This window comes from Aquila chrysaetos, chromosome 10, assembly GCF_900496995.4.
Source record: "Aquila chrysaetos chrysaetos chromosome 10, bAquChr1.4, whole genome shotgun sequence".
Lineage (NCBI taxonomy): Eukaryota > Metazoa > Chordata > Aves > Accipitriformes > Accipitridae > Aquila > Aquila chrysaetos.
In genome coordinates, this window is record NC_044013.1 from 39,062,000 (window position 1) to 39,089,675 (window position 27,676).

At 43.2% G+C, this 27,676-nt stretch overlaps 2 protein-coding genes across 9 annotated transcripts in view; both read left to right on the top strand.

The window, feature by feature from the left end:
• Nucleotides 1-491: 491 nt before the first annotated feature.
• On the top strand, nucleotides 492-13,623 carry LOC115346867 (transient receptor potential cation channel subfamily V member 2-like). Of its 7 annotated transcripts, none has more exons than XM_041126584.1 (18): nucleotides 492-1,813; nucleotides 2,010-2,199; nucleotides 2,468-2,585; nucleotides 3,523-3,818; nucleotides 4,474-4,607; nucleotides 4,928-5,080; nucleotides 5,780-5,920; nucleotides 6,407-6,705; nucleotides 7,161-7,337; nucleotides 7,783-7,941; nucleotides 8,063-8,158; nucleotides 8,689-8,759; nucleotides 9,471-9,636; nucleotides 10,392-10,458; nucleotides 10,546-10,853; nucleotides 11,255-11,373; nucleotides 12,187-12,281; nucleotides 13,059-13,623. In XM_041126584.1, the coding sequence occupies exons 4-18, from the start codon at nucleotides 3,580-3,582 to the stop codon at nucleotides 13,187-13,189; spliced, it is 2,355 nt and encodes a 784-aa protein (XP_040982518.1). In that variant the 5' UTR covers nucleotides 492-1,813; nucleotides 2,010-2,199; nucleotides 2,468-2,585; nucleotides 3,523-3,579; the 3' UTR covers nucleotides 13,190-13,623. The 7 variants fall into 7 exon arrangements, with proteins under 7 accessions (XP_040982518.1, XP_040982520.1, XP_040982521.1 ...); XM_041126587.1 differs by having other exon boundaries at nucleotides 1,644-1,813; nucleotides 13,014-13,623; XM_041126582.1 differs by having other exon boundaries at nucleotides 1,644-1,813; nucleotides 2,038-2,199.
• The window catches only part of ITGAE (integrin subunit alpha E), a 30,757-nt gene continuing 16,272 nt past the window's right edge, over nucleotides 13,192-27,676 (top strand). For both annotated transcript variants that reach the window (XM_041126579.1, XM_041126580.1), the window contains exons 1-11: nucleotides 13,192-13,281; nucleotides 17,839-17,973; nucleotides 21,486-21,600; nucleotides 22,510-22,607; nucleotides 23,052-23,122; nucleotides 23,653-23,770; nucleotides 24,407-24,547; nucleotides 24,902-25,023; nucleotides 25,685-25,836; nucleotides 26,477-26,627; nucleotides 27,090-27,225. In XM_041126579.1, coding sequence (XP_040982513.1) covers nucleotides 17,850-17,973; nucleotides 21,486-21,600; nucleotides 22,510-22,607; nucleotides 23,052-23,122; nucleotides 23,653-23,770; nucleotides 24,407-24,547; nucleotides 24,902-25,023; nucleotides 25,685-25,836; nucleotides 26,477-26,627; nucleotides 27,090-27,225 — 1,228 coding nt within the window. In that variant the 5' untranslated portion in view covers nucleotides 13,192-13,281; nucleotides 17,839-17,849. The remainder of the gene's footprint in view (nucleotides 13,282-17,838; nucleotides 17,974-21,485; nucleotides 21,601-22,509; nucleotides 22,608-23,051; nucleotides 23,123-23,652; nucleotides 23,771-24,406; nucleotides 24,548-24,901; nucleotides 25,024-25,684; nucleotides 25,837-26,476; nucleotides 26,628-27,089; nucleotides 27,226-27,676) is intronic.

Below are 27,676 nucleotides of genomic sequence, written 5' to 3' on the forward strand. Positions count from 1 at the left end.
TGAACTAAATCAGTGCAAGGCTGGAGTGAGGGATAAGAGATAGGAGATTTGGTCTTTCATTTATCTGCATATGTTTGTTCTTTATAGGCTATTCTGTGGGTCCTAATAAATCATTAAGCCTGGAAAGAATAAGTAGCTTTGCGTTGTTCATGGACCAGCTTAATTTTGAAACACAGGAATCTGAGAAACAAGCTTGTGATCTCATGCAAAACCATGAAAGAGGAAAAGGCACCCTGCCATTTAATGGGTGTATTCATAGGAAGGTCATCTCACACCCTGCATCTGACTCAAAGTAGAAGCCATCTGGGAATGTTTCTGTGGGTGACAACCACATTCCAAGAAGCCTCACATCATCCTGCAGTCCTATTGGATGAGGATTGCTTTAGGCTCTCTTTTGGCTTGTAGTAGGTTTGGAAGAAGAAAGCCACAGCCAGAGTTCAGTGTGTCATGATGTGACACCCCTTCTCAATGTTTTTGGACCAATGATTAACTTTAGTTTGCACTTTTGAGATTTCTTGTGGAATGTGCCCCTGCTATCAAGCTGTTGATTAGAAGAGCTCTTTACCATTTTTTTAGTTAATAAGATTCTCTAGGTGAGCTCTAGATCACATAAATGGCTTTGTAAACCATCAGTCCTCTACGGAGTACAGATGAGAATCACTCTACAGCAACACTGGGCTGGGGGAAGGCTGCTCAGACTGTGGGTGCTGAATGTCATCCTGCACGACGCTGCGGGAAATAATGATCACGCTGCCTCCTCAGGCCTCAGTTCTGTTAGGAGTGGGAGAGAAAAAACTAAGACACTTGGTGTGGGCTGATGTCCTCTGTTTCCCAGGGGTCCTGTTTTGTGAGTGGTAAGTGAAGCAGTATTAGTGTGCGTGCATGGTCTCAGTGACAGTCAGTTGTAGGCATGGCCAGTCTGTGCTCTCAGAAGTAGCCTGTCCAAGACTTGCACTCCTTTGGAGAACTAACCCATTAAGAAGCGGACACTAGTGGCAAATTAAGTAACCAGTGGCCTAAGTGTTTTGGAACTGGGGCTGCTTTGTGCAGTCTCCTGTGCTTGCGATGAGCAGCTGACACTGTACTTTGTAGGGTAACATTCTGGCTAGTTTATTATCTCATACAGTTTGCACTGCCTCATAACTGGGGTGTGTGAACTTGTGTGAGGAGTTTTCCCACAGAAACAGTTGACCTCAGATGGTTCGAGGCATACTTACTTGTCCCGGGGCTAACTGAGGGAGCCTTGTGACAAACCTCACAACTAAACCACAGGCTCTAGCACTGTCAGGGTCAAATCAGCCACCTCCCTTGAGGTCTGAGTGGGCTGTTGTTGAAAGCCACGAGATGTTGCCTCTATATGTGCAGGCAGGGGTTAAGCATTATGAATTTGCAATAGCCAGCCAGCTTTCCCATATAAGAGCACTGCATTCATTGGCTCTCTCTTTTACTGAGAAATCTAGCTAGTCATTTCCTGTGCAAGCCCTTCTTCACTTTGCAAACTGCTATACAGTTGAGTAAATAACAATGATCCGTGATTATTCCTTCTCACGGGCAGCTTGGATTCTCTCATGGACCACCACCAACTAGGAGTTCAACATTGTGCCGTTAATAGACTGCTAATATGAGCGTGGTCATCTCTGCAGAAAAGGAGGAGTCTCATCCATGGATGTAAATAATTTGGGGTCTGCTTTCATGTTTATTAAGACTTGTTGGTATTTGACTTGGTTTCTACTGAGAGATTATTTACCTTCTGAAGGATCCGTTGGGACTCCTTGTCAGATCAGTTCTTGGGTGGAGCTTGCAGCAACTTGGGGTAAGTGCTCTGCTCTTCCTCTTTTGACAGCAGGGCTTTTTTGTGCTGCGCTACTCAAAATGGCTTGGTAAAGTTGCAGAAAGAAACAACTCGGTTCTTGAGTAGAGAAGTGAAAGTTGAGCTAGCAGAGAGGGCTGTCTGTGTTTCCTAGGGACGCACAAAGTGGATGTATACATTATAGGGTCCTTTTTTATAGGACCGTTTTGCTCTTGCTTTTAAACCAGACGGTCTGTCTGTACAAGACTGACAATAAATAACTCTCTCGAGCGCTGTGGAGAGATGGAAACTGCAGCTGAGAAATGATTTTGGGGAAAGGAAGACAGAAAAGTGCAAGCAAACTATTATGGAAGTACCAATAGCCCTCTAAAGGATCAGCAAATGTACCAGTAAGTGTTATGGGGGAGGAAATAAATCTGAAATGGGATTATAGGGTGTATGCTTGTGTGTGCAGAGGAATGTTTGTCGTTAGAGTGCAGACTAAACTGAATGGCTGAATTATCATAATGGTTTGTCTTGAAATCAGCCCTTGGATTTCTTGCTGTGAGCTGCATAAAGATGTTTTGTGGCTGTTTTCTGCCTAGAACTGTGTTTCTCCACATCCTAATCTAAGCCAGAATGCTTATGCTGTGTCAATTTACCTCTTTGCCGGTACAGGCTATGGAGTCTGGCTGTAGTCCCAGCAAGGGAGATTTCTCTTCAGAGAAAACCTGTTAACCATTTGGAGGGAGTACATGTGAATAAGACGGAGTTATTAAAAAAAGCTCTGCTTCAGGTTGGTAATCATGAATGTTTCCTTGCTGCCTCACAAACTGTGTGTGAATCTGCAGTTGTATGCTGACTAGAGATAGCTTGTATTACGTGTGGATCTGAGATGTATCCAGATATATACGAAGAGACGTCTCAAAAGAGTAAAAAAGGACTACAGTACATATTAGATGAGAGAAGTGGGCTGGCTGGGTGCTCTGGTGAATACGAATGCTCTCTGTACAGCAGATCTGGATCCAGCTTTGCTCTTGGTAGAGCTGTGCTCTGTTCAGGCTCTGAGGGCTATAAGTGTCCGCATGGCAGCTGGGGTGTGTGTTTGCCTGGGCTGTGGAGCTGGAAATTCAAAGCCTGTGCTTGCATGGATAGCCAACAGCTCCAAACACTGGGGAGATCCCACTCATTTTGCCCCAGGATGAAATGCGAGAATGCATGAGGGGAACGTAATTTGCACATAAGTTTTCCCTGTAGAAATGGCATAATGCTTACCAACAGAGAACATGAGCAAACTTATCACTCTGTTCCAAAGAAGGCCTACAGTTAATCTTATCTCTTCTGCCACTTGGTAAGTAGCCTGTGTTGGCTGCACTGAGACAAGAACAATGATCGTAGTCTACTAAAGATCCACTTTCTTTGCCTTTTATGTAAGGAACCTGTGCTGCTGCCAACAGGTGAGGTCATCTCACAAAGGGGGTTCAGATGTTCTGCAGACAAGTTGCTTGTATTTCATGAACTGCTTTTGAACTTCTTCTCCAGTGGTACCTTATTTAAGGCCTTGATCCTTTATTCAAATACTCCTACTGTGCAGAGTTTTGCTGAATCTCTCTCTCAAAGGACCCATAGTCAACTGTAGGAATGCTGGGCCTGGAAACATGCTTTCCTCTCTGTGCCACACCAAGCACACTCTAGGTTTGTGAACAAATTGTGTTCATTCTCCCTCCTTGCAGGTTTAGCCTCCCAGCGGGGGACTTATTTGGTGATCTGCAAGATTATCTGTACTAGAAATGGATAACTTCACAAATGGGCAGCCAGGCCCAGGTCAGAGGAACAGGTTGATGGGATTGCTAGAAACAGATGACAGTATCCAGGAAGATAAACCTGCATCTAGTAAAAAGGAAGAAAGATCAGGACATGGAAAGAAAGGAGAGCCACGACCCTTGGAGACACCTTATCAGAAGGAGAGCAGTGACTTTCCTCCTAAAGTCAAGATTAATCTGAACTATCGGCCGGGACTCGTCAGCAAGTGAGTAACTGTTGGGTGTTTGACAAGGGTGCCATCCCTGTTGATCTGTACTGATCCCTGCTGGTAGGGGTCTATAGACTTTACCAAGTCTAAACTAAAAGTGGCAATGTAGGAATATGACAGGCATCTGGTAGGAGGTGATTAAAAGCAGAAAGGGGACGCATTAGTCCTTTCCCTCTGCACTTGGAAGGTATGTGTATGGTGTATGTTGTGGTGTATTTGGGGTGTATCTGAACTAACACTAAATAAGCTAAGTTGGGTGTAAGAGCAGCCTACCATGGAGCCCTATACAACTGAACTGGTCTTGCCAGGGAGGGATGTATAGCAGCTCACAGAGTGCTTCACACCATGTGATGGGGCTGACTTTGGTCCTGCAGCTATCTTGGGCTTCTCTGTCTTTGTGCTCTGGATGCGTTCCAGGGTTGCAGATTAGACTGGATCTGGGAAGAGCTCCAGCTGATGGAAAGAGCAGCCACTGAAGAGAATTCTGGGAAATAACTGTCTCTATTTTTCCCTTGACTCAAAAATAAAATACTTGTTTTTTCTGACAGACTTTTCTGCCTCCCTCCTTTCTTACACTGTCCCACTAGAATTTATTGCACACTCTTGTCTTCTGCTCTCCAGAACTTCTTAACACTTTGCATTTCTTCCATAGCCAAAAGGACCCAAACCGCTTTGACAGAGACAGGCTCTTCAGCGCAGTCTCAAGGGGCAGCCCTGAGGCACTGGATGGTTTACTTGAGTACTTACGGAGGACCTCCAAATTTCTCACCAATTCTGAATACACAGGTAGATTCCTGCTCAGTACTCTGTAAGCAGGGTTAGCAGAGGCAGTGCTTGTTATCGTAAGAGGGAAGCAGAGGAAGCTTCTTTGCTTTCTCCAGCCCTCTGTCCATTCTTTTATTTTCCTAATGTCCACCTGAGGATGGAGAATGCCATTAATTATATATATCCTAAGGCTTTTGCCTCTACTGCAGACTAAAAGTACTGAGAAAGGCCTTTAAATAATTATTGTATTTGGTCCTACAGTGACAGTTAAGTTCTGAATCAAGTAGTACAGATGTGTGCAAAGTACATGCACAACCCATTCAATACTCTTTTTCTACTAGATGCAAAGACCGGGAAGACCTGCTTAATGAAAGCCCTGTTGAACTTAAAAAATGGAAAGAATGACACAATCCCACTTTTGCTGGAAATAGACCAAAAGACACAGAATCCCAGGCCACTTGTTAATGTGGCATGCTCCGACTGTTACTACAGAGGTAAGATATCAGTTCTGATGCTGTGTCAGAGCAGCTTCCCCATTAGACAAGTGAGATGTGCAGATGCAAGGAAAAAGAGGGGAACCAGAGCTTATGCAGCACTGCAGTTCCAGAGTTCTGGTGCAGTTACAGTAACAGCCTACTCATCTTTTATTTCTGATTCTGGTACTGCATCATCTTCAGCCTTGAATTATACACTTCTGCAGCTTTGTTCTTGGTCTATAAAACAGAAATGATACATGTTTAATAACCCAATAATATGAGAGGATTTGCTTGGGAAAGCTTAAAAAGCATGTCCAGAAGTGAAAAAGAAATAGTATATCACTATCAAAGAATGAGTTCTGCTGTTTGGGTTATTCTTTTAATAGCAGACATGCAGCATAGTCATGTACGTGTATGGTTGTCTTTATCCTCTCATAGCTACTTGGGATCTTAGTGCCAGGTAGGGGTAATTGCCTGGTCTTGTGCTGAATTTCTGATAGTCTTGAGGCTTGTCTTCTGACTCAGTGTTTGCAACACGCTTTTCCAATGAACGTTGTTGAAAGTCATCAGTTGCCACCCACGCCCTGCCCAGCACTGAGACTGCAGGATTGCTATGCAGAACATCCAGTGATTGTTGAAACAGTGCTTTCCTGAAGAGTCCTTTGCCTGTTCCCTCTGATAGTGGCACTGAGCGATAGGTTTTGCCTGTTTCCTTAGGCCAGACAGCACTCCATATTGCCATAGAGAAAAGGAGCCTAGATTTAGTGAAACTTCTAGTAGAGAATGGAGCTGATGTCCATGCCAGAGCCCATGGTGAATTCTTCAAGAAGAAGAAAGAAGGAGTTTGCTTTTATTTTGGTGAGTCAGTGTGGAACATGCTCCTTTGCTTTTTTTATTGCCTTACTGTCTGTGGCGCCACTAAATCTCAGTTGGTTTTGCCCCTCTGTGTGTGGGTTGCCATCTCCACCGTCCTGTAATCAAGCTCTTGACTTATTTGAGTGGCAGGATCCTTTCACAGACGGGGGTGTCCAATGGGCATTTGCCAGCATCTTTGGTTTTACATATTTAGTCCTGTCTGAGGGGCTTCAGACAGAGACAAATACTTGGTTAGTTTAGCCAAATTAGGGGTCTGGGAAAGTGTTTCAGCTGCCCCCAGAAATAAGGAGTAATCGTTTACTGCAAAACCCTTTCTGAGTCTAGAGACACTGAGAAAGAACTTGTTCTGTGTTCTAGTGGTAAAACTATAGGCTAAATGTATTTTCTTATAATTGCCTTTTTTTTTTTTCTTCAATTCTTTTTCACCCCTTTCTGCTTCCCCTCCAAATACTGCCCTAATCTCTTCAGGTGAGCTTCCCCTCTCCTTGGCTGCTTGTACCAACCAGCTTGAGGTGGTGGAATATCTTCTAAACAATCCCCACCAGAAAGCCAGCCTCCAGGAGCAAGATACACAAGGCAACACAGTCCTCCATGCCCTGGTGATGATTGCAGATGACACTGAGGAGAACACCAAGTTTGTGAGCACAACATACGTTGAGATCTTAAAGGCAGGTGTGAAGGTTGACCCAACGTGGAAACTGGAGGAGATAGTGAACTATGATGGACTAAATCCTCTGCAGCTTGCTGCCAAGACAGGCAAAGTGGAGGTAAAGACAACTAGAGGAAACCCCTGGGGTTGCTGAGAAACAAGGAAGACTGTAGCATGCCTCCTCAGCATAGCAGCAGGGTTTGATGTAGGAACATCTTACACCCAACCTCTAGTAATGCTGCTGACAGTGGCAGTGCCACAGGAGACAATAAAGGCGGCCTCTTCCAGGTCACTCCAGTTAGTGTCCTACAGAGCTTCAGCTGGCTGCTGCTGCTCTCTGTCCCAGCCAAACCAGCTGGTCTGGACCGAAATTGGTTCTACTCCTGGAAGAGCTGATACAAGGTATAGTTAGATTGCCTGCTTTTAGCCAGATAGGCTGGTGTTTGGATATATCAAGGTGTATAATGCAGAAAGCCAGGTGTCCTGTATTTGAAGATGATTTGGGTATGCTTGTGTCATTCTACACCTTCATTAGATACAAATTTTTCTGGTATGCATCCGGTTTCTCTTCAGATCTTCAAGCACATCATCCAAAGAGAGATCAAAGACCCAGTGTACAGGCACCTGTCACGCAAGTTCACTGAATGGACCTATGGACCTATCCATGTGTCTCTCTATGACTTGTCCTCTATAGACAGCTTTGAGGAAAACTCTGTGCTGGAGATTCTGGCATACAGCAGTGACACACCGGTGAGTGCTTTTACTAAAAGTCAAAGACAGCAACATTTTTTCTGCCTTTCTATAGTGTTGCTGTATAATTATGCAAATCATTTCAAGTTAATGTGGTGTTTCACGTCATCATTTTTGTGGAAAAGAAATGCATGATGGAAGTATTTGCATATTTTATTATTTATAGTCTGCTTGGTATGCCTCTGATAATCTATAATATGAGAGAAATTTTTGATCCTTTGGTTGTCCTAAGCCTGGATGTGTCCAAATACCTTGATGAAGCCAAGCACAATTAACTTCTTATGGGATGGTTGATTTCTTTCATACTGAAAGGCCTGACTGAGTAAACCCTTAGCAATACCCTACTTAGAGCCACTGAACTCCAACCCTGAAAAAGACAATGCTGTGGCGAATTTGCATTCCTGTTGACACATGGGTACCTTTTTTGTTGGTTTTTTTTCCATAGAATCGGTACAAGATGGTGGTTTTGGAGCCACTGAACAAACTGCTTCAGCAAAAATGGGAAACATTTGCTTCCAAGAGATTCTACTTCAGTTTTGTGTCATACTTGTCATTCATGATCATCTTTACAGCCATTGCATACTATCAACCCTTACGGGTAAAGGTAGGTCCAGTCTTCTTTTATCTGGAAAGGCCTGAATGAATGGAGCTGAGTTTAAAAAGTGTGGGGTGGTTGTAATCACTACCTCTGCCTGTCTTCAGTGGTTTTTGTTTTTATCTTGCAGCCTTCATTTCCAGTGGAGTTCACAGCTGGAGGCTTCCTGTGGGTCTCTGGACTGATCATTATCTTGCTAGGAGGCATTTATCTAATCTTTGCTCAGGTATGGGGATCTCATCTGGTTTCATTGTAAGAAAGAAAAAAAGGAAACTATCACTGACATGGAGGCAACAGATTCAATTCTCCTGATATGAGGGTGTGCATGAGTGGATGGCAGGAGGGAATCCTGCTCTGAGACACTTACAGTGTCAGCGCGATCTACCAGTGACAGGGGTGGCACAAGCCAGGTTGCTGGGCAAGAGGAAGAATAGGTTCACAGCAGCAAATAATTATGAGAGACTTCTGTGATTTATGGTACCAAAATGCATCCTTGGCATTTAATACAGTCTATTAATAAAGACATTGGGCTGAGCCATGATTCAGCCCTTGTTTATCCTTGCCCTTTATAAATAAGGCCTTTTTTTCATCTTGGAAGTATTACTAGCTGAGATTTGTGATCTTGAAAATGAAAGCATGAAGAGCAGCTTATAGAGCAAACCTTTCCCCTGAGCAATAGGCTATGCTGTGCAGGAATCGCTCTCTAGCATGCCCTGTTTTTCTGATGAATGGCTACCATTGATTTTTCTCTATCAGAGTCTGTACTTGCGGAGGAGACGCCAGTCCCTGAAGACTATGTGTTCTGACAGCTGCATTGAGATCTTGATGTATGTCTCTTGAGGTTTTTGCACAATGAAAGCATGGGTGAAACTGGTTCTCTGCTGTGTGCAGCTAAGTTGCGCTAACATTACTAGAGAGATGGTGAGCAGGAAAGACTGATTCTCTGCCACTGTCTCCTCTTTCCATCCCTTCCCTGCTTGCTTCTCCTACCTGCAGCATCTTGTCATAACTCTTTGTTGTAATGGACTTCGCTGGGTAGGTTCTGTCCTTGGATTTGTAGCGGAACACAGTGAAGGTCAGACCCTCAATTATTCCACAGATAAGAATATATGCTTGTTAGAAAAAGAGCTCAAGTTCTCAATCATACTGTCACTGCAGCTCAGAATTGGTTGAAAGGAAAATAACTTCTGTTTTCTGAGGAGAAATGTGTATAGATGCATGTGTGTGCATGTATGTGTGCATGTGTTCATAAGTGTTAAAATTTTTTTCCATTTAATATGAGTTATGTGAGTTACATCAAGCAGTTCAGAGTTTCCATACTGTGAGAGTAACCAGTTCATAACAAAACTGCAACAATTTGTGGGTCTGGTTATAACAGGATTTGCTTATATAAACTATATGTCTGATTAACTGCCACTTTATATGCTCCATGTAGCCTTGTCAAATGTGTTTGCTTTTACTTGCAAAACAGAACAGATCTGCAAATGGGCCTCTTTGTTGAGGTAAGTCACTGTGCCACTCATTCTATTTCTCTCCAGCTTCATCCAGGCTTTCTCATTGCTGCTGTCAGCCGTCCTGTATGGTGCAAGTTCAGAAAACTATGTGGCGGTGATGGTGTTCTCCCTGCTTTTGGGTTGGGTGAACACGCTCTATTACACTCGGGGCTTTCAACGCACTGGGATCTACAGTGTCATGATACAGAAGGTCAGTACTTGGAAAAAACATTGTATGAAAAGTGTTTGGGTGTGAGGAACTAATAGAAGTCCTGCAATTATTTTTCTTCTCTCAGGACCATGAAAACCATAAATGGAATTGAGGTACTGACTATGGAAGTAAAGATATTGCAGAAGGAGTAGATCAGTGTCTTCAAGGAAGTACAATTGCAGCAAACCACTAGTTTGCTATCTTTGAATATAGGAGGTCACAGCAGCTGACACCAGTTTGTCATAAAACAACTCAAAACTAGCAGTCAAAACCAGTGTGAGTTCCCTGGAACTGTTATGCTTGGGCTGAGAAATGTTTCCAGGTCCATAGAGGAGTCTGGGACTAGAAAGACAAGACAAAGCAGAGGTGAAATGAGTTGCCAGGGAAGAATTCTGATCACCACTTGTCTGAAACCCAATGGAGATGGAAAAGAAAGAGATGTGTGTGTTGAAACAATTTGGAACAGCCATACTGGGGAACTGAGATGATATTTATTTGTTTCAAAGAACCTATTCATACAAACATAACAACAAATAAGTTCATGTAGTACTCTCAGATTAAGCTACCAATGATGTTACTTACCTGAGGAAGTAATTTAACATGTATTAGTAGTTCCTTAAACTGGATAAAAGCATTTTCCAACTTGCTTTCAGTATTGTTACTGGGGGTTGGTTTATGATGTGTGAGAACAGGAGATCATCCTGGTGATTTCATGTGAGATAAAGGATGGCACTTCCTCCTGATTTGTGTTTTAGACTATCCTGAGAGATCTGCTGCGTTTCCTCTTGGTTTATGTGATCTTCCTCTTTGGCTTTGCTGCAGGTAAGACCTTACTCAGCATTAGGTTGTAGGCTGGGCTGCAAGAAGTAAATTTTTCTGAAGAAGATTCAAATTCTGTTTTTCTCATAGCTCTGGTTACGCTGATGGGGGATGCTCCTTCGGTCTCTCAGAACAAGTCTCTTGCTCAGTTGGAGAGTGCTGGGAGCCATGCTATGTACGGTGGGCTGCTTAGTGTCTCCCTGGAGCTCTTCAAGATCACCATTGGGATGGGCGACCTGGATTTCCAGGAACATGCCAGATTCAGATACTTCGTCATGTTCCTGCTGCTTCTCTTTGTGATCCTCACTTACATTCTTTTGCTCAACATGCTGATTGCGCTCATGAGCGAGACTGTTACAGATATTTCTGGTTACAGCAAAAGCATCTGGAAGCTGCAGGTGAGGCATGGTGCTGCTCAGCAGTTATGTCATGGCCCAAAAGTCCTACTTGAGTCTCATAACATCAGAGATGACAGTGCCTGTCTTTGTCCTAACCCTGAGCTATAAACTTCTCTTGTACAGAAACTTGCCACTCTGGGTGGTAAATCCTAACATCATTTTTAGATATATTTAAAACTCATGCTGTTTTAAATAGCATGAGCCAGTCCAGATCCACATGCATAAGTAACTTGAGAAATTAAGTAACTGACTGGTAGTATTAAGCTAAGGAGCACTTTGGGATTGGGTTCCAGAGTGATTTTCTAAGTCAAAGTAGTTGCTGACTGGGGAAGATTCAATTGAAAAGAAGGTATGGGCTCTGTATGCTCTGTTTGCTCTCTGACATAGACTTCTTCTTTCAGAGGGCTATTGCTATTCTAGAAATAGAGAAGGCCTGGCTGTGGCGCCAAGGTGGGAAGAGGAGATCTGGCTGCTTCATGTCAGTGGGCCTCAATAAGAAAGATGAGAGGTGGTGTTTCAGGTAAGACAGATGTACCATTACCCCTTATACACCAGCCTAGTAATGGGTTCCCATGATTCGTAAGCTGGTAACCCTGAACCGCCACAGGGAATTTCAGCACTGATGCAACAGAGTGACTCAACCACACATTCCTGGGTACGTGCAAGTTGGTTGGTGATGGCAGTGCTGGAAGTTTGAGAGCTAGTTGAGCCGCCAGCATTGTCACCAAGACATGCTGTCACTAAAAGGTGTCCTGTTTAACCCAAATCTGTGCAAGTGGTTATGGTGGCAGGGTGCCTGCAGTGATGTTTTCTTTGCTGCTGCAAGTATAGCTGTGCCCAGAGCAGGCTGTGGTGGGAGGGCTGCAGGCTGGTGGCCCCTTTGCTCAGGAACAGGCAACTTGAGTGCAGCACGAGGGGGCAGCACTCTTCCTCGCATATAGGAGCTGGGAGAGCAGGTGAACCTTTCTCCACCCAGTGAACCGAACTGCAGACAGCACTTCTTAACTCCAGGGTGTTACGGAGCATGTATCGAAAGTGCAACCTAGGAGCCTCCTTTGTATTAAGTATGTTCCCTGTGAGAAACTGGAATATTTTAAAACAAACAACATAGACCAGCACACAATATGCAGGGGAAGAAGATTTACCTCGTGGAGCTTAGACTACAGAAGATCTTCACTCAAAAAAGAAGGCTTTGTAGTGTGTTGTTGCTACAGCCAAACCATTAGGATTGTGTTGGCAGGATGAGCTGGGTTGGGATGCTGTGGGGACAGTGAATTCTGGACTGAAATGCTGTACTCCATACATCAGTGTCTGTTGCATTTTGTCTCTCCAGAGTAGAGGAAATTAAATGGACGAATTGGGCAAAGGATGTGGGAGTTCTTAAGGAAGACCCTGGAAACACCAGTGATTCAGAAATAAATCCAGAAGGTAAATTAAATAATGAAGGAAGGTCTTCAGCATCCCTTTAGCTTCCTGCTCAGCAGCTACTCTTGGCTGAGTTATTATGTCTTTGATAACAGAAATTTTAGGCAGGCCAGCTTGCTCATGAAATTGCTTCCACACAGCATGCCTCAACAGTAGCAGCATCACTTGTGAGCTGAGAAAATAAAGAATTAGAGTAGGCATGGGCCTGGTCAGAGTTTGGGAACAAATAATGAGAATTAAGGAGATGCCATTCCTACTTATGTCTGGTAGAAATGGGCAGGAAACACTGCTGAGAAAAGCAAGGCCTGTTCTTCCCTCTGACTCAGTAGCCCAAACGCATGGTGCTTTTTCTAGAAAAGGTAAAATTTAGGCCCACTCATACTGCAAGTGTTAAAATCACGGGGCTTTTATAGCACAAATCAGGGCATTGACAATGGCAACTTTGTCAGATTCTGCCTAAGATAATTACGTTTGCTTCCCTTGTTACACCTGGGAAGCAACTCTGTGTGGAAAATGGAGGGCTGTTACTTTCTCTAGAAATATTTTGTTCAGCCTGGCAGAGCTTGGGCAGAAGCTCCACTGGATTTAAACACGGCCCCCTGCTCTTCCAGCGTAGGTTCTTCCTGGATGCCAGTTTTCTAGGAGTGGGGAGGTTGCAACACTTAAAATACTATCTGGTGTATGTTGGGTTTTCCCTAAACCTGCACTCTTCTAAAAACTGGATCCCTTTGTCAGCTTCCTGCTGACAGAGGGCTGCTGTTTTTATGTCTCCTGCTATAGAGACAAGATCATGGAAACGGATGCCACAGAAACAACTGAGATCAGCTGTTTCAGAGGAGCAGTCACTATTACAGCCCCAGCTATCAGCAACTGAGATGATACCTCTAGAGGGACAAACCAGAAATCTTTAGAAGGTTTTCTGGATTACAACTTTGCTTCCATCTTCAAAGGAGTAGTTCTTCCTATAGCGGCTGGAAGAATTGAAGGCATTATCAGTATTAAAGTACATTTCATCGAAGACTGTGGTTCAGCCTGTGGCTTTAAATATTTTCATGCACTTTAATCATTAATTTCCTCTGAAGAAACTATTTTTACTCAACTCTCTCTGCCTGACACTTTCTTATTACTATGTCTAAAGGTATAAGAGTGAGAGCAAGATAATGGGGCAGTGGGGAGTGGTCTTTAGGAAGGCAGTGCTTTCTGAGCTGCATAGAAATAATGCTATTTGCCATAGAGAAGCAAAGGATGGAGTGACCTATCTAAGAATGGGTCGAGTGTTATTTTTTTGTCACAGGAGGCTACACTGAAGTACTTTGGAATAAAGAGTGTTGTAGAGTCATAAAAAGTTGCTAAGGATGGAGTTGGCTTCTGTGCAAAGTACTGTTGGTGTGAGACAAACACTCAGTCTTCAGTCATCAAGAGCCATACTGAGTCTTTATGTCAGTATCTGCAGTGCTTGGTGTTTAGCCGACATCAGAATTCGCATTTTACAGTATTATAGTGAAATCATTTGCACGATGTGCACATTTGCTTAAGAGCACAAAAGCGATGTGGATTTCCTGGACCTGTAACTTCACATGGTGAATTTCTGAAACATCTGTCTTTCACAGATTGCTTTGTCTCTGTAGCAAATGGCAGCAGAGTCCTGCACATGGCTTCTGAGAGACAGATGGGCCAAAATGCATCGTGCAGTTAACGTTTCCTGTCAGTCTTAGTGAGCATCCTGTCTTGCTGTAAATGATTACAAGGACATCATTGCTTTTTGTAATGTGCACTCTGCATCAGGCAGGATAGGAAGCATACTTTAAACTCTGTGGAAAAGAGATAAAAACGAGCTGTCTCACTTTCAGCCTATATTTAAAAATAATAACATGTGGTATTTCTGTAAACTGTCAATATAGCAGGTTTATTTAATTGAAAATGTTCATCCTTGGATACTTTTTCAGAGCTTCAGCCTCTCTCAGAAAGGAAGAGAAGATGTGATCAGTATCGACTATAAGGCCTTATCAAATTCCTGATTACATTTCATCCAGCACTGTGCTGACCTCACTGCCATGCGAGTTAACTCTTGTTTTTCATGACCTCGTATCAGTTTATGCAGCCACATCTGAAAATGTAAGAGCTGATACTGCACTGGATGCATCTTTCATACAGGGAATGGCTAGTGATAACCCTGAAAACGCTGCAGACTACAAATGTTGGCAGCACCTTTCCTTCAGTGAGATAAACTATGCAACTCAAGATCTCCTGTCTCTCATTTCTGCTCTGAGCAGGTGAAGCTAGGAGGTTTGTCTTTTGGAGACAATCATCTTAATCCTGTTGCTTACTGCATCCACGTGACTGGCAGCAAAAGCATTGCTTTTAAAACTTATTCCCTGTCACTTCAAATGGGTTCTTCCCCTGTGCTTGGCAATTCCCTCTGCAGCTTCACTGCATTGGGTCTCTGAATTGTAACTAACTTTTCTCACTCCAGCTTCTGCTGTTTTCTTGCTTTGTGAAGCCTTCAGCTGCTTTTTCCATCTATGGCTTTGTCCTAAGTGTTCCCAAGATTTGGCAAGGTGCTCATATTGCACAAAAGGATCATCTGGCATATGGTAATCTATTGCTGTGTTTAGTGCTTTGCTGTGGTAGGGGCACTTTGAGATTCTCAAGAAATGCAGAATCGCGTCTGCCATCCCTGCCTGCAGTCTTAATAAACTACAAAAGAGAAATCTTGCTTACTGGTAGTGTTTTCGATAGCTGTGGGCTGTGGCAGCTTGCTTTCAAGATAACCCGCCTCTTCAGCCATTCCTTGAACCTACTTCTCTTTAAATCCCTTAAGTTTGCAGTGTTAGTTTTTCTTTTGATCTGCATAAAAAATGTTCTTAAACACCTAGTGTCTGCTGTGAAACGGGGCCTTGGCATTCCTTGTGCTTCACAGTCACGCCACAGACCAGCAGTCCCAGCCCTCTCAAGCTCATGAATGAAGGATGATGGATGGCAGACAGGGACAGGCACATGCAGCAAACAGATATGTCGGGTTGGTCAGAAGATACAACAGTGCCTAGGCTGTTGTACAGTTCTTTGATGTGCTATGGAAAAAAAGGAGATTTCTGAGGAATTACAACCTCTCTGCAGTGAGAGGTGAGTCAGCACTATTGAGATTAATATCAGTAACCTCCCAGTTTTCCGTATTCTTTATGCACAAGTCTTCTCTTTGGAGGTTTCCCAAAGAGAATGAACCAAAAATGAACCACTTCCCATTTTGATCACGTTACAAACAGGAAGGCTGGCTGGGGTTTATTTTGTGGGATGTGTGCAGTCCCTTGCAAGAGGAACGACTTACAAGCTGGTTCATAGCTTTGCAGGCCCAACAGAATTTTGGGATCCACTCTTAAGAGATCATAATGTTTTGTCAGGAAACACTTCAGTCATTTACACAAGAATTTATCAGCAGATGAACTGTCCTCTCCCTTCTACCTCTTGTGACGGGTAAAGCCACCTGCATGTGGACCCATCCCTATGCAAATGGGGAGGATTTGCAGGGCTGTCATCTGAGAAAACAGAAACCTTTCACAAATGTCAGTGAAGGAATAGCTGCAGTTTCTCTTCTCTGTTTACTTTGTATGTATGAGCCGCAGAGACTCTGAAGGCCCAGCCATGCCATGAAGAAAAGACACCAGCAGCTCTCATTACGTTCCATGCAGGGTTATGGATGCTCAAACCCTCCCCTGTGTGATTTGGTCAAAGTTGCTTGGCTCCTGGCAGGGTTGGGAGATGAATGCAGACCTTGTTGCTTCCAAACTCCTCCTCCTCTACTCGAGCACACTTTGCCTGGTTGTTGCTCCCTGTGGCCTCTCTACTAGGTTCCAAATGCTTCCCACTGTACAGTGATTTATCACGCCGCTTATCTGTGTAATTTTCCTAAAAGAAACTTTGTGTCTGATTTGTATGGTTCCCAATTCCTCATAAGGCCTTTTTCCTCAGGGATGTAGGTGGAAGCAAGACTTTCTTGTTCCTCAAATGCTTTGCATGTTTTATTTTATTGTTGTTTTTTTCCTGTTTTTTTCAACGCCTGCTCTGAAGCTGAAACCAGTGCGGGGAGGTGTGTGTGAGCCTTGGTTGATTCTTGCTCTCTTCATCTATTGATGACCCCACTTGCAAGTGAGCATGCTTTCCATTGCCTCTGTAGCTAGCAAAAGGAGTCTCTGTGACAAGCAAAAGGGCTCAGACGAAGAACAGATGCTTTATGTAAGTCTATATAAGCTGCAAAGAGCTATTTCTGAAGCCATGCATCTGGCAGATTTCTCAGCTGGACTGTTCCTGTGGCTCTGTGGCTAGCTATCAGTTTTGTTGTTCTTTGCTGTATTTAAGAAATTTTATTTGTTGCTCTGGGACTAAAACAAAAATAAAATTGGAAAAAAAAAAAAGGACATTTTAAAAGAAAACTGTTCCACTTTGCAACCTCACATCTACTTCAGCAGCTTGAATAAAAGTGGGGCCAGAGAGGACCAGGCAAAGCCTCAGAAAGGCATGACGGCAGCTGCCTCATGGCTGGCACCTAACTGTTATTAAATCTGAGTGCAAAGAGCTTTTTCTTCACTTTCTCTTTTGACATAATCTTTTTTTCAGTTCGGATTCGTGACATGTGGAGTGCTACAGTATTTCTGGACTGTGAAGATGGTTGTCAAGTGTTGTTAAACACAGGGAGTCCTGAGAGGAAGAGAGTCGGATGTAGCTAGAAAGTGTCTGTGTGATTTGTTGCACTCTTTTCTGAGAATGCTCGGAAAACTTACACTTTCTGGGCAAAGAGAACTGCGTCTCTGGAATGGCTTTCTCCCCCCTGCTGCCTTTCAAAAGGATTTGCTGTGCAGTTAACTCTTCCGATTGCTCAGCGTTTGCAATTTCAGCTCATTTAGACTTGTAATAACAACACACTGCATCCGAATAATATTTGCTACACAGTACTCTGATAGTACTATTTGGGAGTAATTCTGGGCTAGTCTAGTCCAGACTAGGGTCAACAGTACAGAGAAACAAGGGATCAACAGAAACTAAAGAATTGTTGGTAGAGGGGAGAAGAGATGTGCAGAATCCCTTAACATACCCTGGGCATCCTGCCATAAAATGTCAATGTTTCTGACACCAATAATATACAAAATAAAAGGGGGATACCAAGTGTGTTGTGTGTGTGAGTGTGAGGGCAGGGACCTCCTGCATTAAAAAATTACTATGAGGGACATCTGAGAGCTGACATGTTTTGTAAATCCCTGCTGTGACTTCACTCAGGTCAATCTGTTTGCACATTTCAACGTGATGTGGCATGTCCATATAGCAAGCACGAAATGACAAGGTGGACAGTGCAAACATAGACCCTAGTGGCTTTTCCAAACAGATCCTGTTTTTCTAGGTGTACTAAAGGTGTTGATGGACAGAAATGGAGACACTGCTAAAACTTACGTTTCAGTAGCATAAGTTGAGCTTTTAGTAGGTCTTTGCCTCTGCAATTTTATTAAAATGTCATTGGTGTACGCCTTGAAACCTCAGTTAGGAAATCCACAAGAGAGTCACTTTGTCTCAGCAAACACAGACATGCAGATCTGGAGAATCAGAAGAAGAAGAGAGCAGCTTTTACCTGGTATCTCCAGTCCTCCTCCTTCCTTCACCTTAAAGCTGGGAACAATGAGATTGCTCCTGTATCTACTCTTCCTAATGAGTGAGTCTTAGCTCTATATTTATTTTACATAAATTAGAAAATAAAAGTCTTAGTGGGGAAACAAAGTAATTTCTGGAGACTCAGATCAGTCCCTTAATGTGAACCAATAAAATGATTCTTATGTAGAAAGTTCAGGATGTTTGGACTTGCATGGAAAGTCCTTAGTTTGCAATGTGTTTTTCTGATATTTCAGAGAAATTCATACATTTGGGTGGAAAGAGTTTTATAGTTCATACTTAGTGGGAGAAAAGTGGCTACCAGGTGAAATTATACTCTCAAATACAAAGCTAACAAGCTACGTTTGGCCTTTTATATTTTTTCATTTGTTCGTCTGTTTGCTTGTAGTTAAGTAGGTGAGAGTAGAATGTAGGTGAGGGGTTTTTTTTTATATTCCTCCCTTTCTAGCGTCATTTTAGATACACCTTGGATTAAGCAGTATGCGCTTTTGGAGATACATCTCCCACAAGTTTTTGGCTTGTTGATCTCCTAACAAGAGTTCTAGAACATGTAGGATTTTTTAAAAGAAAATTCAGAGGACCTTTGTTATTGGGGAGTAAGTTTGTGTAAAGTAAAGCATAGGTATGAATTAGAAGGAGTGTTTCCTAAGTCAGAGTCTGAATCCACATCATTGTGTCCTGTGGCCTTGTGGGGACAATTCTGCCATGAATTAGTCTTTAGCTGCATGTCCCAGAAAGCGTAACACCCTTACGCTGCTTCTCCATTAGCTCAAGCAGTGGACAACTGCACTGGGGATGTTACTGGCCCCTCTTCCAGCCGCTCCACAAATAAATGCTAGTTTGATTCCATATGACAGAATTTCTGTTTCTTTGGTTCCCTTTTCAAAAGACTCAATACTGTATATACCTACTCCATCTGTATGGAAAGAATATTATCCTTTAAGTATTCATTCCATGCCCTGATCAGCCTCACAAACTTCCTGACAAGCTTTACACTTCTGTGTGTTTGGGGAAAAAATTGTTATTAAATTTATTCTTTTGATGAGATGCCCCTCAAAGTTCTCTGTAGCTTGCTTTGCTGTGATTTTAGATTTAACATCAAGATTTATGCTCTACTGTTTTCCTTATTTGGGTTTGACTTCTACATGTTGTATGATGATGTATTACTTCTGCTAATATTTTTGTTCTCATGTTTGTCATTATGCTAGGTAACTCCCAGCTTTGTAAACATTGTAAACATATAAATCCTTAATGGATATGCCCAGAGAAATTACTGATATTTTTTTCAAATCTTGACATTTCTTGATTTGGCTTATGCAAAATTAAGGTGGAATCATCTGTAGATCTTTTCTATTGCTCTTCCCTAGCAACCTTTTTTTTTACATTTGTGGGTTTTACTGATGAAAGCGGCAGTGCAGAAAAATGTGGTTGTCTGATCTGGTTGGTCTCAGTTACATTCTTAGAATGAATCTAACAGATCTGTGCTGAATGTCTAAACTCTACAGATAATTTATCTGTAGAGTTGGCTAATTGGCAACACATGCTTCCCCCCCCCCCCCCCCTCAGTTTAAGTACAGTGCACTTAGTTTCAGTAACTAAAGTGCTAAAACCCCCTGAATCATCTGTGCTGGAAATCCCTGTGAGCAGGGAGTCAGGAGCAAAAAGTTCAAATAACTCGGCTTTGTGGGATGGCAGCAGCAGAACTAAGTTGATGAGCCTCTGGTTCCCAGGCCAAATGCCATACAAGCACAGGAATGTTCACAAGAGTGAGGTTAGCTCCCTGGCCATCGTTTTTTCTCTTTCTGTTGCCTGCTTGAGAATTGTCCCTTACTTCAAAGACAGTTGAACTTTCCAGGGAGCTTGTTCCAGTATATCTAGAATTGTGGTTTTGTTTTAAAGGAAGTTTGCTGGAACTCAGTATTGTTAGGCTGATAGTCCTACAGTGGAAACATACACAGATGCCTAGGAGCATCTCTGAGTTAATTTAAGTGTTTCAACTGGTAAAGTGGGATTTACAAAGCAAGGCAGTAGTTCAGGATGGTGTGCCTATGCTCTGAAGGGGATGCATGCCATATGCCTGAAGTATGGGGCATTTCAGGAAGCAGGAGCAAAGACTGAAAGTTCACGCTAATTGCACATTTCATGTCATTGCTCCGATTGTGGTATTTCACTTCTTTGACCAGTGCTTTCATAGCCAGGCTGGGAAATTACATGGAATTGATTGCATAAGCTCAGATTCAGCTCTGAGTAAAATTAGAATCAGGAAAGACTCTAGATGGACACAAGGATGCAATTTGACCCCTTGTTAGTACATCAGAGGTTATATTAAAAATGCTAGACTGTGTGTTTAAATGCAGGCTCAACCTACAGCTTCTAGAGTCAGAGTCTGGGCATTCATAGCAAGGATTTTAGGCTGAAGTAATTTGTAAAATTCAGATTTTGTAATTTTCTTTTGTTCTAGTTTCAAACAGGGACAGAGTTTGTGATCAGAGTCACTTGGGCTTGTTCCTGAGATTAGTGTGAAGTTTTCAAAGTTGTTGTGTGATTGACAGAGGTTTGGTGATACAGTACAGCTCAGTGCTCGAATTTACAGCATTTATCATAGTAGCTTGCCTTTCATGCATCCTACTTTGTGACATTTTCAGTCTGTCACTTCGATTCAAGTATATTTATCTTCCCAGCCTGTGCATTTACTGAATTGTTAGCACACTTAGAGAAATCAAGAGCTGAGGTGTGAACAGCAATAAGGGTTGGCTTGCTACAGAGTCTTACAGCTAAAACACCAGTATCAGCCTCCTTTTTTGTGGGCTGCCTTGCAAGAAGGAAGTGCCTTCATGCAGAAAAAAAAAGTTACCTTTAGGATGCCAATTCAGTTACAACTCTGTGAATAATGGGTAGAAGTTTTTCTTTTTTTTTTTTTTTTTTTTGGATGGCTGTTTTACATCTATTTTGAGAAGTTATTGGACTTTTAGCAGAGCTGCATCCTCAGCAAAGTATCCATCACATTTGGCACCGATTTGCTCCCTTGCTGCCAAGCTTTGAGCTTTTTGTTAATTTCCCACAAAATCTATGTTCTCCTCTTCTTACCAGGTTTATGACAATGCTATTCTTGTGGAGAACAATCCCCGCTGCTACTTAAACTGCTTTTTCTTTGATCTAATGGGTTTCAGTGTCCTGGTCTATTGAATATCAACTTTACAAGAAAAGAATCCACTGGTGCCACCCTGAAGTGGCATGCCACTCACACAAGCCCTGGAGTTTTGTTTCCTCTCCTGCCTAAACAGAGGTTTGTGAGCTTCAGCTAGTAGGAATGGTTTATGATATCCAAGATGGACTTTTGGAACAACAGGACTTGCGTTACTTTATTTTTCATTAGGCTGGGCAAGAAAATCCTTTGTTAATGTAAATCAGTGAAATCTCCATAGCTTGGTATCTCCCTCCCGCCAGGTGCCTCTGCTGTCATGGTGGGCAGGGTTCAGGGATTGCTGGCTCAAGAGCCTTTTAACTATGACTCTACAGATCACAGTCTGTGCTCATTTATTTATTTGTTTTCAGTGGTCAAGTCCTCGGGGAGCTTTAACGTTGACACTGGCAAGACGTGGATCACACCACACACAGCCTCTTTGTTGTGGCCCACGGTTCTTCAGCACTCGGATGGGAACACAACCATGTAAGGAACAGAAGAAAGAAAAACATACCCAGACCTCCCAGGTCTTTATGAATGCATGTGGCCTGAGGTCATGTAGCTTCTCACTTTCTACAACTGTTAGCACAGGTTCCTCTTCACGATGCTTCTCCCCTCTCTCACAGCTAAGTCGTGGTACTGTACAGAAAGGATGTCTGCTCATTTAACCAAATGGCAGAAACAAGCAGCTGGGTTTTTGCAGTACTTCCTGGCATACTGCATCATTTCTGGGGCTGCAGCAGTCACAGCACCCATCAGCTGTCAAGAGTTATGTTGTGAGCTTGGTCTGAAGACCATAAAGAGCTGGAAACTGCTGTATTTTGACTATTGGGTCTGTAGGGGAAGAGAAATGAATGGCTAGGCTGGTGAACAGAAGCCAACCACAAGTGGTTGCTATAGAGATAACCTATATTATGCTGAGCAGATTGGTCAGGCTGTGTAGCAGACAGCGTATTTTAAGTCTCAGAGTAAAGAAACTTTTCTACCCCCTGAGCAGAAATTGGCTAACTCAAAGAACAGTCTCCATTTCATACAGCAATGCTGCCATTTCCTAGTATGATGGTTGGACTTTCTTGCTGCACCTCCAGCCTCCCTTTTGTCTCCAGCATTTTATGGGCAAGTCATTTCCAGACCTCTTCCTTGGTCTGGGATAGCTCTCCTGAATTCATAGTTCAGATGATGGGAAGGATGATGCTTTGTAGGAGAAAAGTGTTTTCCTCTTAGTGGCTGATTCAGCTCAAAACCACACTGGTGTCCAGTTAATTAAGAGACATTGTCAGAATAACGGGTGGCCGCCATGGCACACAGGTAATTGTTTTTGCACTCTGCATTGCCAAAGGAATCTGCCGGATTGTGCCATCTTCCCTCTTTTCCACCTTTTTTCTCGTTTCACAGGATTTTGGCTACTTCCTCAGTAGACAAGGGGCTGGGCAGGCTGAGGAAGTGCACTGTTTCACAGGAGGAGATCCAGTGCCAGGAGATACCTCTGCGAGGTACAGTCCTGCTTCCCCTTCCCAACACTTGCTTTGCCATGGGTACGAGGGAGCGCAGAGGCTGGGTGTTTCAGAGGGAACTGGGCACATTGCTAAGTCCCGTGGATCAGCACTTCATAGAGAGAAATGCAAACCCACAGTCCCAGTGGTTGGGAGTGATGTGTCTGGAGGCTGCAAGGCCTCTTCTGCCACAGCTTAAGTCTTCATCTAAACTCTGCTGAAATACAAGGGAAAGGTTTTTGTTTCCAACATATTCATTACTGCTGCAGTTGCTGATAGCATTAATTCTGAGTCTTCCTTCTAAGAGGACAGCAGATATAACTGACCTCTGTAGTTGTAGCCTTCTCTGTATTTATTCTGTTTGCCCAAGGCTGACAAGTACTATATCCGTTTCAGTTCTGTTCTCCTCCTTCTTCATTCATTCAATCATTCATTCAATTTCAGGAAAGATTAAAGGCTCCAAAAACATCCAGGATGGTGGCATTGCCATTGACAGGAATTCAGACTGGATCCTGGTAAGGCACTGAAAATATCTGTGGCTGGGAACAACTATATTTTTCCAAAATGCTGTGTATTTTTGCTGGGAAATGCAAATGAGCAGACATAACAGAAGGATGAAGGCTAAAAGCTCTTGGCTGGATACTGGCTGCTTGGAAAGCCAGCTGGCGCATTGCCAGCCAGGAGGGAGAACTGAGAAGGGCCCTTCTCATCCGCTGAGGACTGCAGTGGACCTTGTACTTCACTGCAGCCACCCCCACTCATAGGAAAAGGAAGGATTGGCAGAGGAGGCTTAGGAGAGCCACCAATTTGGGGGCTAACACCTTGGTCTGGTGAGCCACCCAGGCCCACTCTTTGCCTCAGCTCAGGGCTGAAGTCCTGGGTAACCTGATGTGGCAGGGTTCGCATCGAGGAAGGTGCTTTTTTACTCTCAGTAGGCTTTCTGTGCTTTGCCGGGGATGCTGAATGTTTGCCATATGGCGTCTTCAGTCATCCTCTGCCTATGGCTTTGCTCATCGTTCATTAGCCTTTCCTGCCGCCCCCACAGGCTTGCCTGCAGAAGAAGCACCGCCGAGCCTTCACCACTACCGAGGACATGAATGGAGTCTGTACTCTGCTCACCACCGACTTGCGCAGCACAGCTTTCCTCAACCTCACCAAGATTGGTATAGGAGCAAAGCTAGTAGTGTGCCTTTGCAGAGAGACAGAAATAACAGCACAAGGCTCTGCTCTAACAGCAGGGACCTTCTGGGTTCCTAACCAGCAAGGTCTATTGTCTACTGGGAGAGACCTAGAGCTGAATTTTAACATGTATTATAGTGACTTCAACAGGGTTACAAGGTTCAGCCTTGAAGATTAGCACACAGCAGCAGGGATTTTCTGTTGTCGTGTCCCATGCGTCCAGCTCTTAATCCAGAATTTCGAAAAGCATCGACATTCTTAGTGGATGGATGAGACAAACATCCACTGGGATTTTTAAAAGTGCCTGGGTACTCAAGGCTGTTCCTTCCAACTTAACTGGGCTATTAAGCATTTAATCAAGGGAACAGAGAGCTGGTCTGATTGTCTAGCCTTGCTCTGCTTCTTGCTGTCACTGCAAAGAAGCTGACAAGTTTAAATTAGACACCTAGATGGTCTAGTTCCATCTTCAGTTGTCTAACTGCTATTAACAGTCTGATCCTCAGGTCTTCTGCAAATTTGGGAACCTGGGTGGAAGCAGATCCTGAGTTTAAGGTGTGTTAATTAGAAGAGTATTTTCAAAAGGTAGAGTGTATTTTTTTCTTGCTTTTTAAATTCTTTAGTTGAGACCAAATTAAACAGCATTCAAAATAAAAACGGCAAAGATGAGATTACTGACACCAGCAACTCGGTCAGCACTGACAACACCAGGAGTGCTTGTGGTGAGCTCTTTGGCAGCACAGGGAACAACCACATGTGCAAAGGTAAATACTGGACAGGAACAAGCATTACTTCCTTCTGTATTAGCTGAGTTTGAAGCAGCTTGCATTCATGTGGTGGGAGAGAGCTGGGGAGGGAAAAGGTTGAGGTTTTGAAGGTTATTTGTAATGGTAAATTTCAGTCATTGTTGCAGTCATCATTGAGATTTTTAAAAAATATAACCTGTCACTACAGTGTAGACTACATCATCAGCTAGACCTGCTTTCGGAATGGCTGGATGGTGCTGTAGTCAAATTTTTGGTTGTTTAATAATATGTCAATGTTCTTGAACCCTTGCTAAATATTAGGCTGTTTAGGTGTCCCTTCAAATGTGCTTTTATATTTAACTGCATTGACAGAGCTTGGAACAGAGATTGCTGTCATTCTGGGTGGATCAGAGAACACCAAGCCAGATGATTTCCAAAATGCCAAGACGTCTGTCCTCAATATGATGAAGTCAATGTGGCAGAAATGCTCAAAGGTGTGTGAACCTCCTCAGACTCTCATAATCTGATAAGCAGGATGGATCAGAGCTCTAGTGAAGACTGGAAAGTCTCCTGGTTCACATAATTATTGCTTTTTAAACTTCACAGTGATGCTGGTAATAATTCTACATATTCTAATGCAAGAGTTAAATGTTAGTGAGTCAAGGAGGAAGAGCAGCTGAAGAGGGAAGTGGAAGAGCTAGGAGCGGGTTTTCATGCCAGAAGCATGCTTAGATATTTTAACAGGCAAATCTCTCAGGGCACCTTGAAACAGTACACACAAAAATAAGGGATGGGGCTTATAAGCCATTACTTTAAATGATTTAAATAAATCTGGGGACAAAGTGAGGCTGAGCCATGTGGTCACAAAAGGTCAGGCCAGATAGATAAATACAGGAACTTCAGCCAGAGAAATCATTGCCTTGAGCCAAAGAAAATGAAGTCATTTCCTGGAGCTGATCCAAAAGGGATCACCAGAATACAAATGTGTGATGGAGACAGAGGGATAAAGACAATTGATATACCTGTTACTTGCAATATATGCTTTCTGTGTTTGTGCAGTAAAGTTTGGGACTAAACTTGGCACTCTGAGGATCTTAGGGATCCTGCCTTAGATCTTGTCTAACCAGCTCTGGCTTTGCCATCTGCTTTCTCCAGATCAGGTTTGCTGTGGTGCAGTATGGAACACAGATCCAAACTGAACTGAGCCTGCAAGAAAGCTGTAACAGACTAGCTGCTTTCTTCAAAGTCCGAAACATCAAGCAGCAGAGCTCACGGACTGACATCGCAGCCACGCTGCAGCATGTGTTGTGAGTTCACGTGTCTCAAGAAGCTCCAGGAACACTCCTGTGATTCCTTGTGTTTCATGTGCATCAATCCTCTCTACTCTTCTTTATCTCACACTCTCAAAGCCCTTACTTCTCCAATGCTTCTCTTAGTCACAGGCTCTGCCAGCTGAGGCCTCTGAATGGGGGGGACGGGGGACCATCACGTCTACAAGGAGAAATTGCGAAGAGACAAAGTGTGAAATCCTTCCTGGCTGACACAGGGGCTTCAGAATGAAAATTCAGTCACTTGGATCTTGCTTCAAGCATGTGTTCATTTGTAGACCCAAGGCCTTTCCCATCTTTTTCACTGATCTGCTGCATCTCTGGGAATCATGCTTTCCCTCTTGACTCCATTTTCTTCTCAGTAGCATGACTCTAACAATACCAACATGCACTGTAAAAATGCCCCATATGCTACTTGTGAATGTGCTCGTGAAGTCAGAGCTACCAGCTGTAGACAGCCAATATACCTGGAAAGCATAAATCCTTGTGCACATTTGCCTTGCATGTCTGTATTCTTGTAGTCTGAGAGCTCAATGAACATCAGCACCCTGCCACCAACACTGACATTTCTAGCTCTGCAGACATGGTTTGTCCCACCTCTAGGTTTCTGTTTCCACAGGGATAAAGTCTTCGACAGCCATGACTCCAGCCAGACTGATGACAAGATAATAATTGTCATGGCATCTGGGCAGGTGTTTCTGGAAAACCATAGATTGAGAAATGTGATGAACTCCCTGGAAATGGCTATGGTCAAACTCTATGCTCCTGGGGTGAGTGGGAAGCATCATCAAAGCCCATATATAGGGGAGAGATGTTTCCATCCATCCCATGTGTCTGCTCTTATGCTTTAGCAGTGGGTGGAAGAAAAAGTAGTCATGCATTAAACTTGCAGGATGTCCAGCCTTGAGATGCCCTGGCTCCTTTGATTCACTCAGGCCTCCATCTTCTTGATGCCAGAGAGCTTATTTTGAAGGAAGTTAAGGAATATATCCTAGAAACAAAGATGCTTAAGTTTTATATGTCTTGTGGCTCTAGAGCTTTTATTATTTTTTTAATGTGCAAATAAGGGCTTTCTATGGGATCTAGGATCAGGGTTGCTTTACCAAGCTTTCAGAAAATTCCCTCCCTTTTCAGAGTTTTCAAGTTTTTAATGACAATTTGGGAATTTGTTGGGTTTTCCATCTATGTATGAAAGGTGTTCAATCTCCCTGTCTGATGGCTTTTCTCCCTAGATTGGAGAGTTCATAAGCAACCAGTGGGTCCCAGAAGAGCTGCAGAAAGTTAGAAGTGACTGGTTCGTGCTGTCCACATATGAAGATTTTGACAGTTTCCTTTCGGATTTGGAGAGAGAGACTCTGAGTGATTCAGGTAGAAGAAATCCCACTCCTGACAGATCTATCTTCTCTGTAACTTATAGAGTGGATCTCTCATGGTGGGTAGTTTTATTGCTCAAGGAATGTAAATACATCTCCAGATCTTACCTGTTCCTGTAGTTACTTGCCCAGAAACAGCAAAACAAATAAAAGTGATTTCTGTCACACTAGTAACAATCTTCCTCAGCCAGCCAACTGGGAGGACAAAAAATCATATTCAGTATCTGTGACCTGGAGCCATAACATCAGTATGGAAATAGGTGCTTTACAATACACACATTCAGTACATGTTCAGTGTTTCTGTTATGATACACTTCTGGCTGTGCTCAGAGCAGTTTATTTCTGTTGAACTGTAGCTGTATTTTTAAGATGCAGTCCTGATCCCCACAGCTTTCAAAACTCACAAGTATTTCCATAGCAGCTGTAGTCTTGTGCCTGAAAGCAAT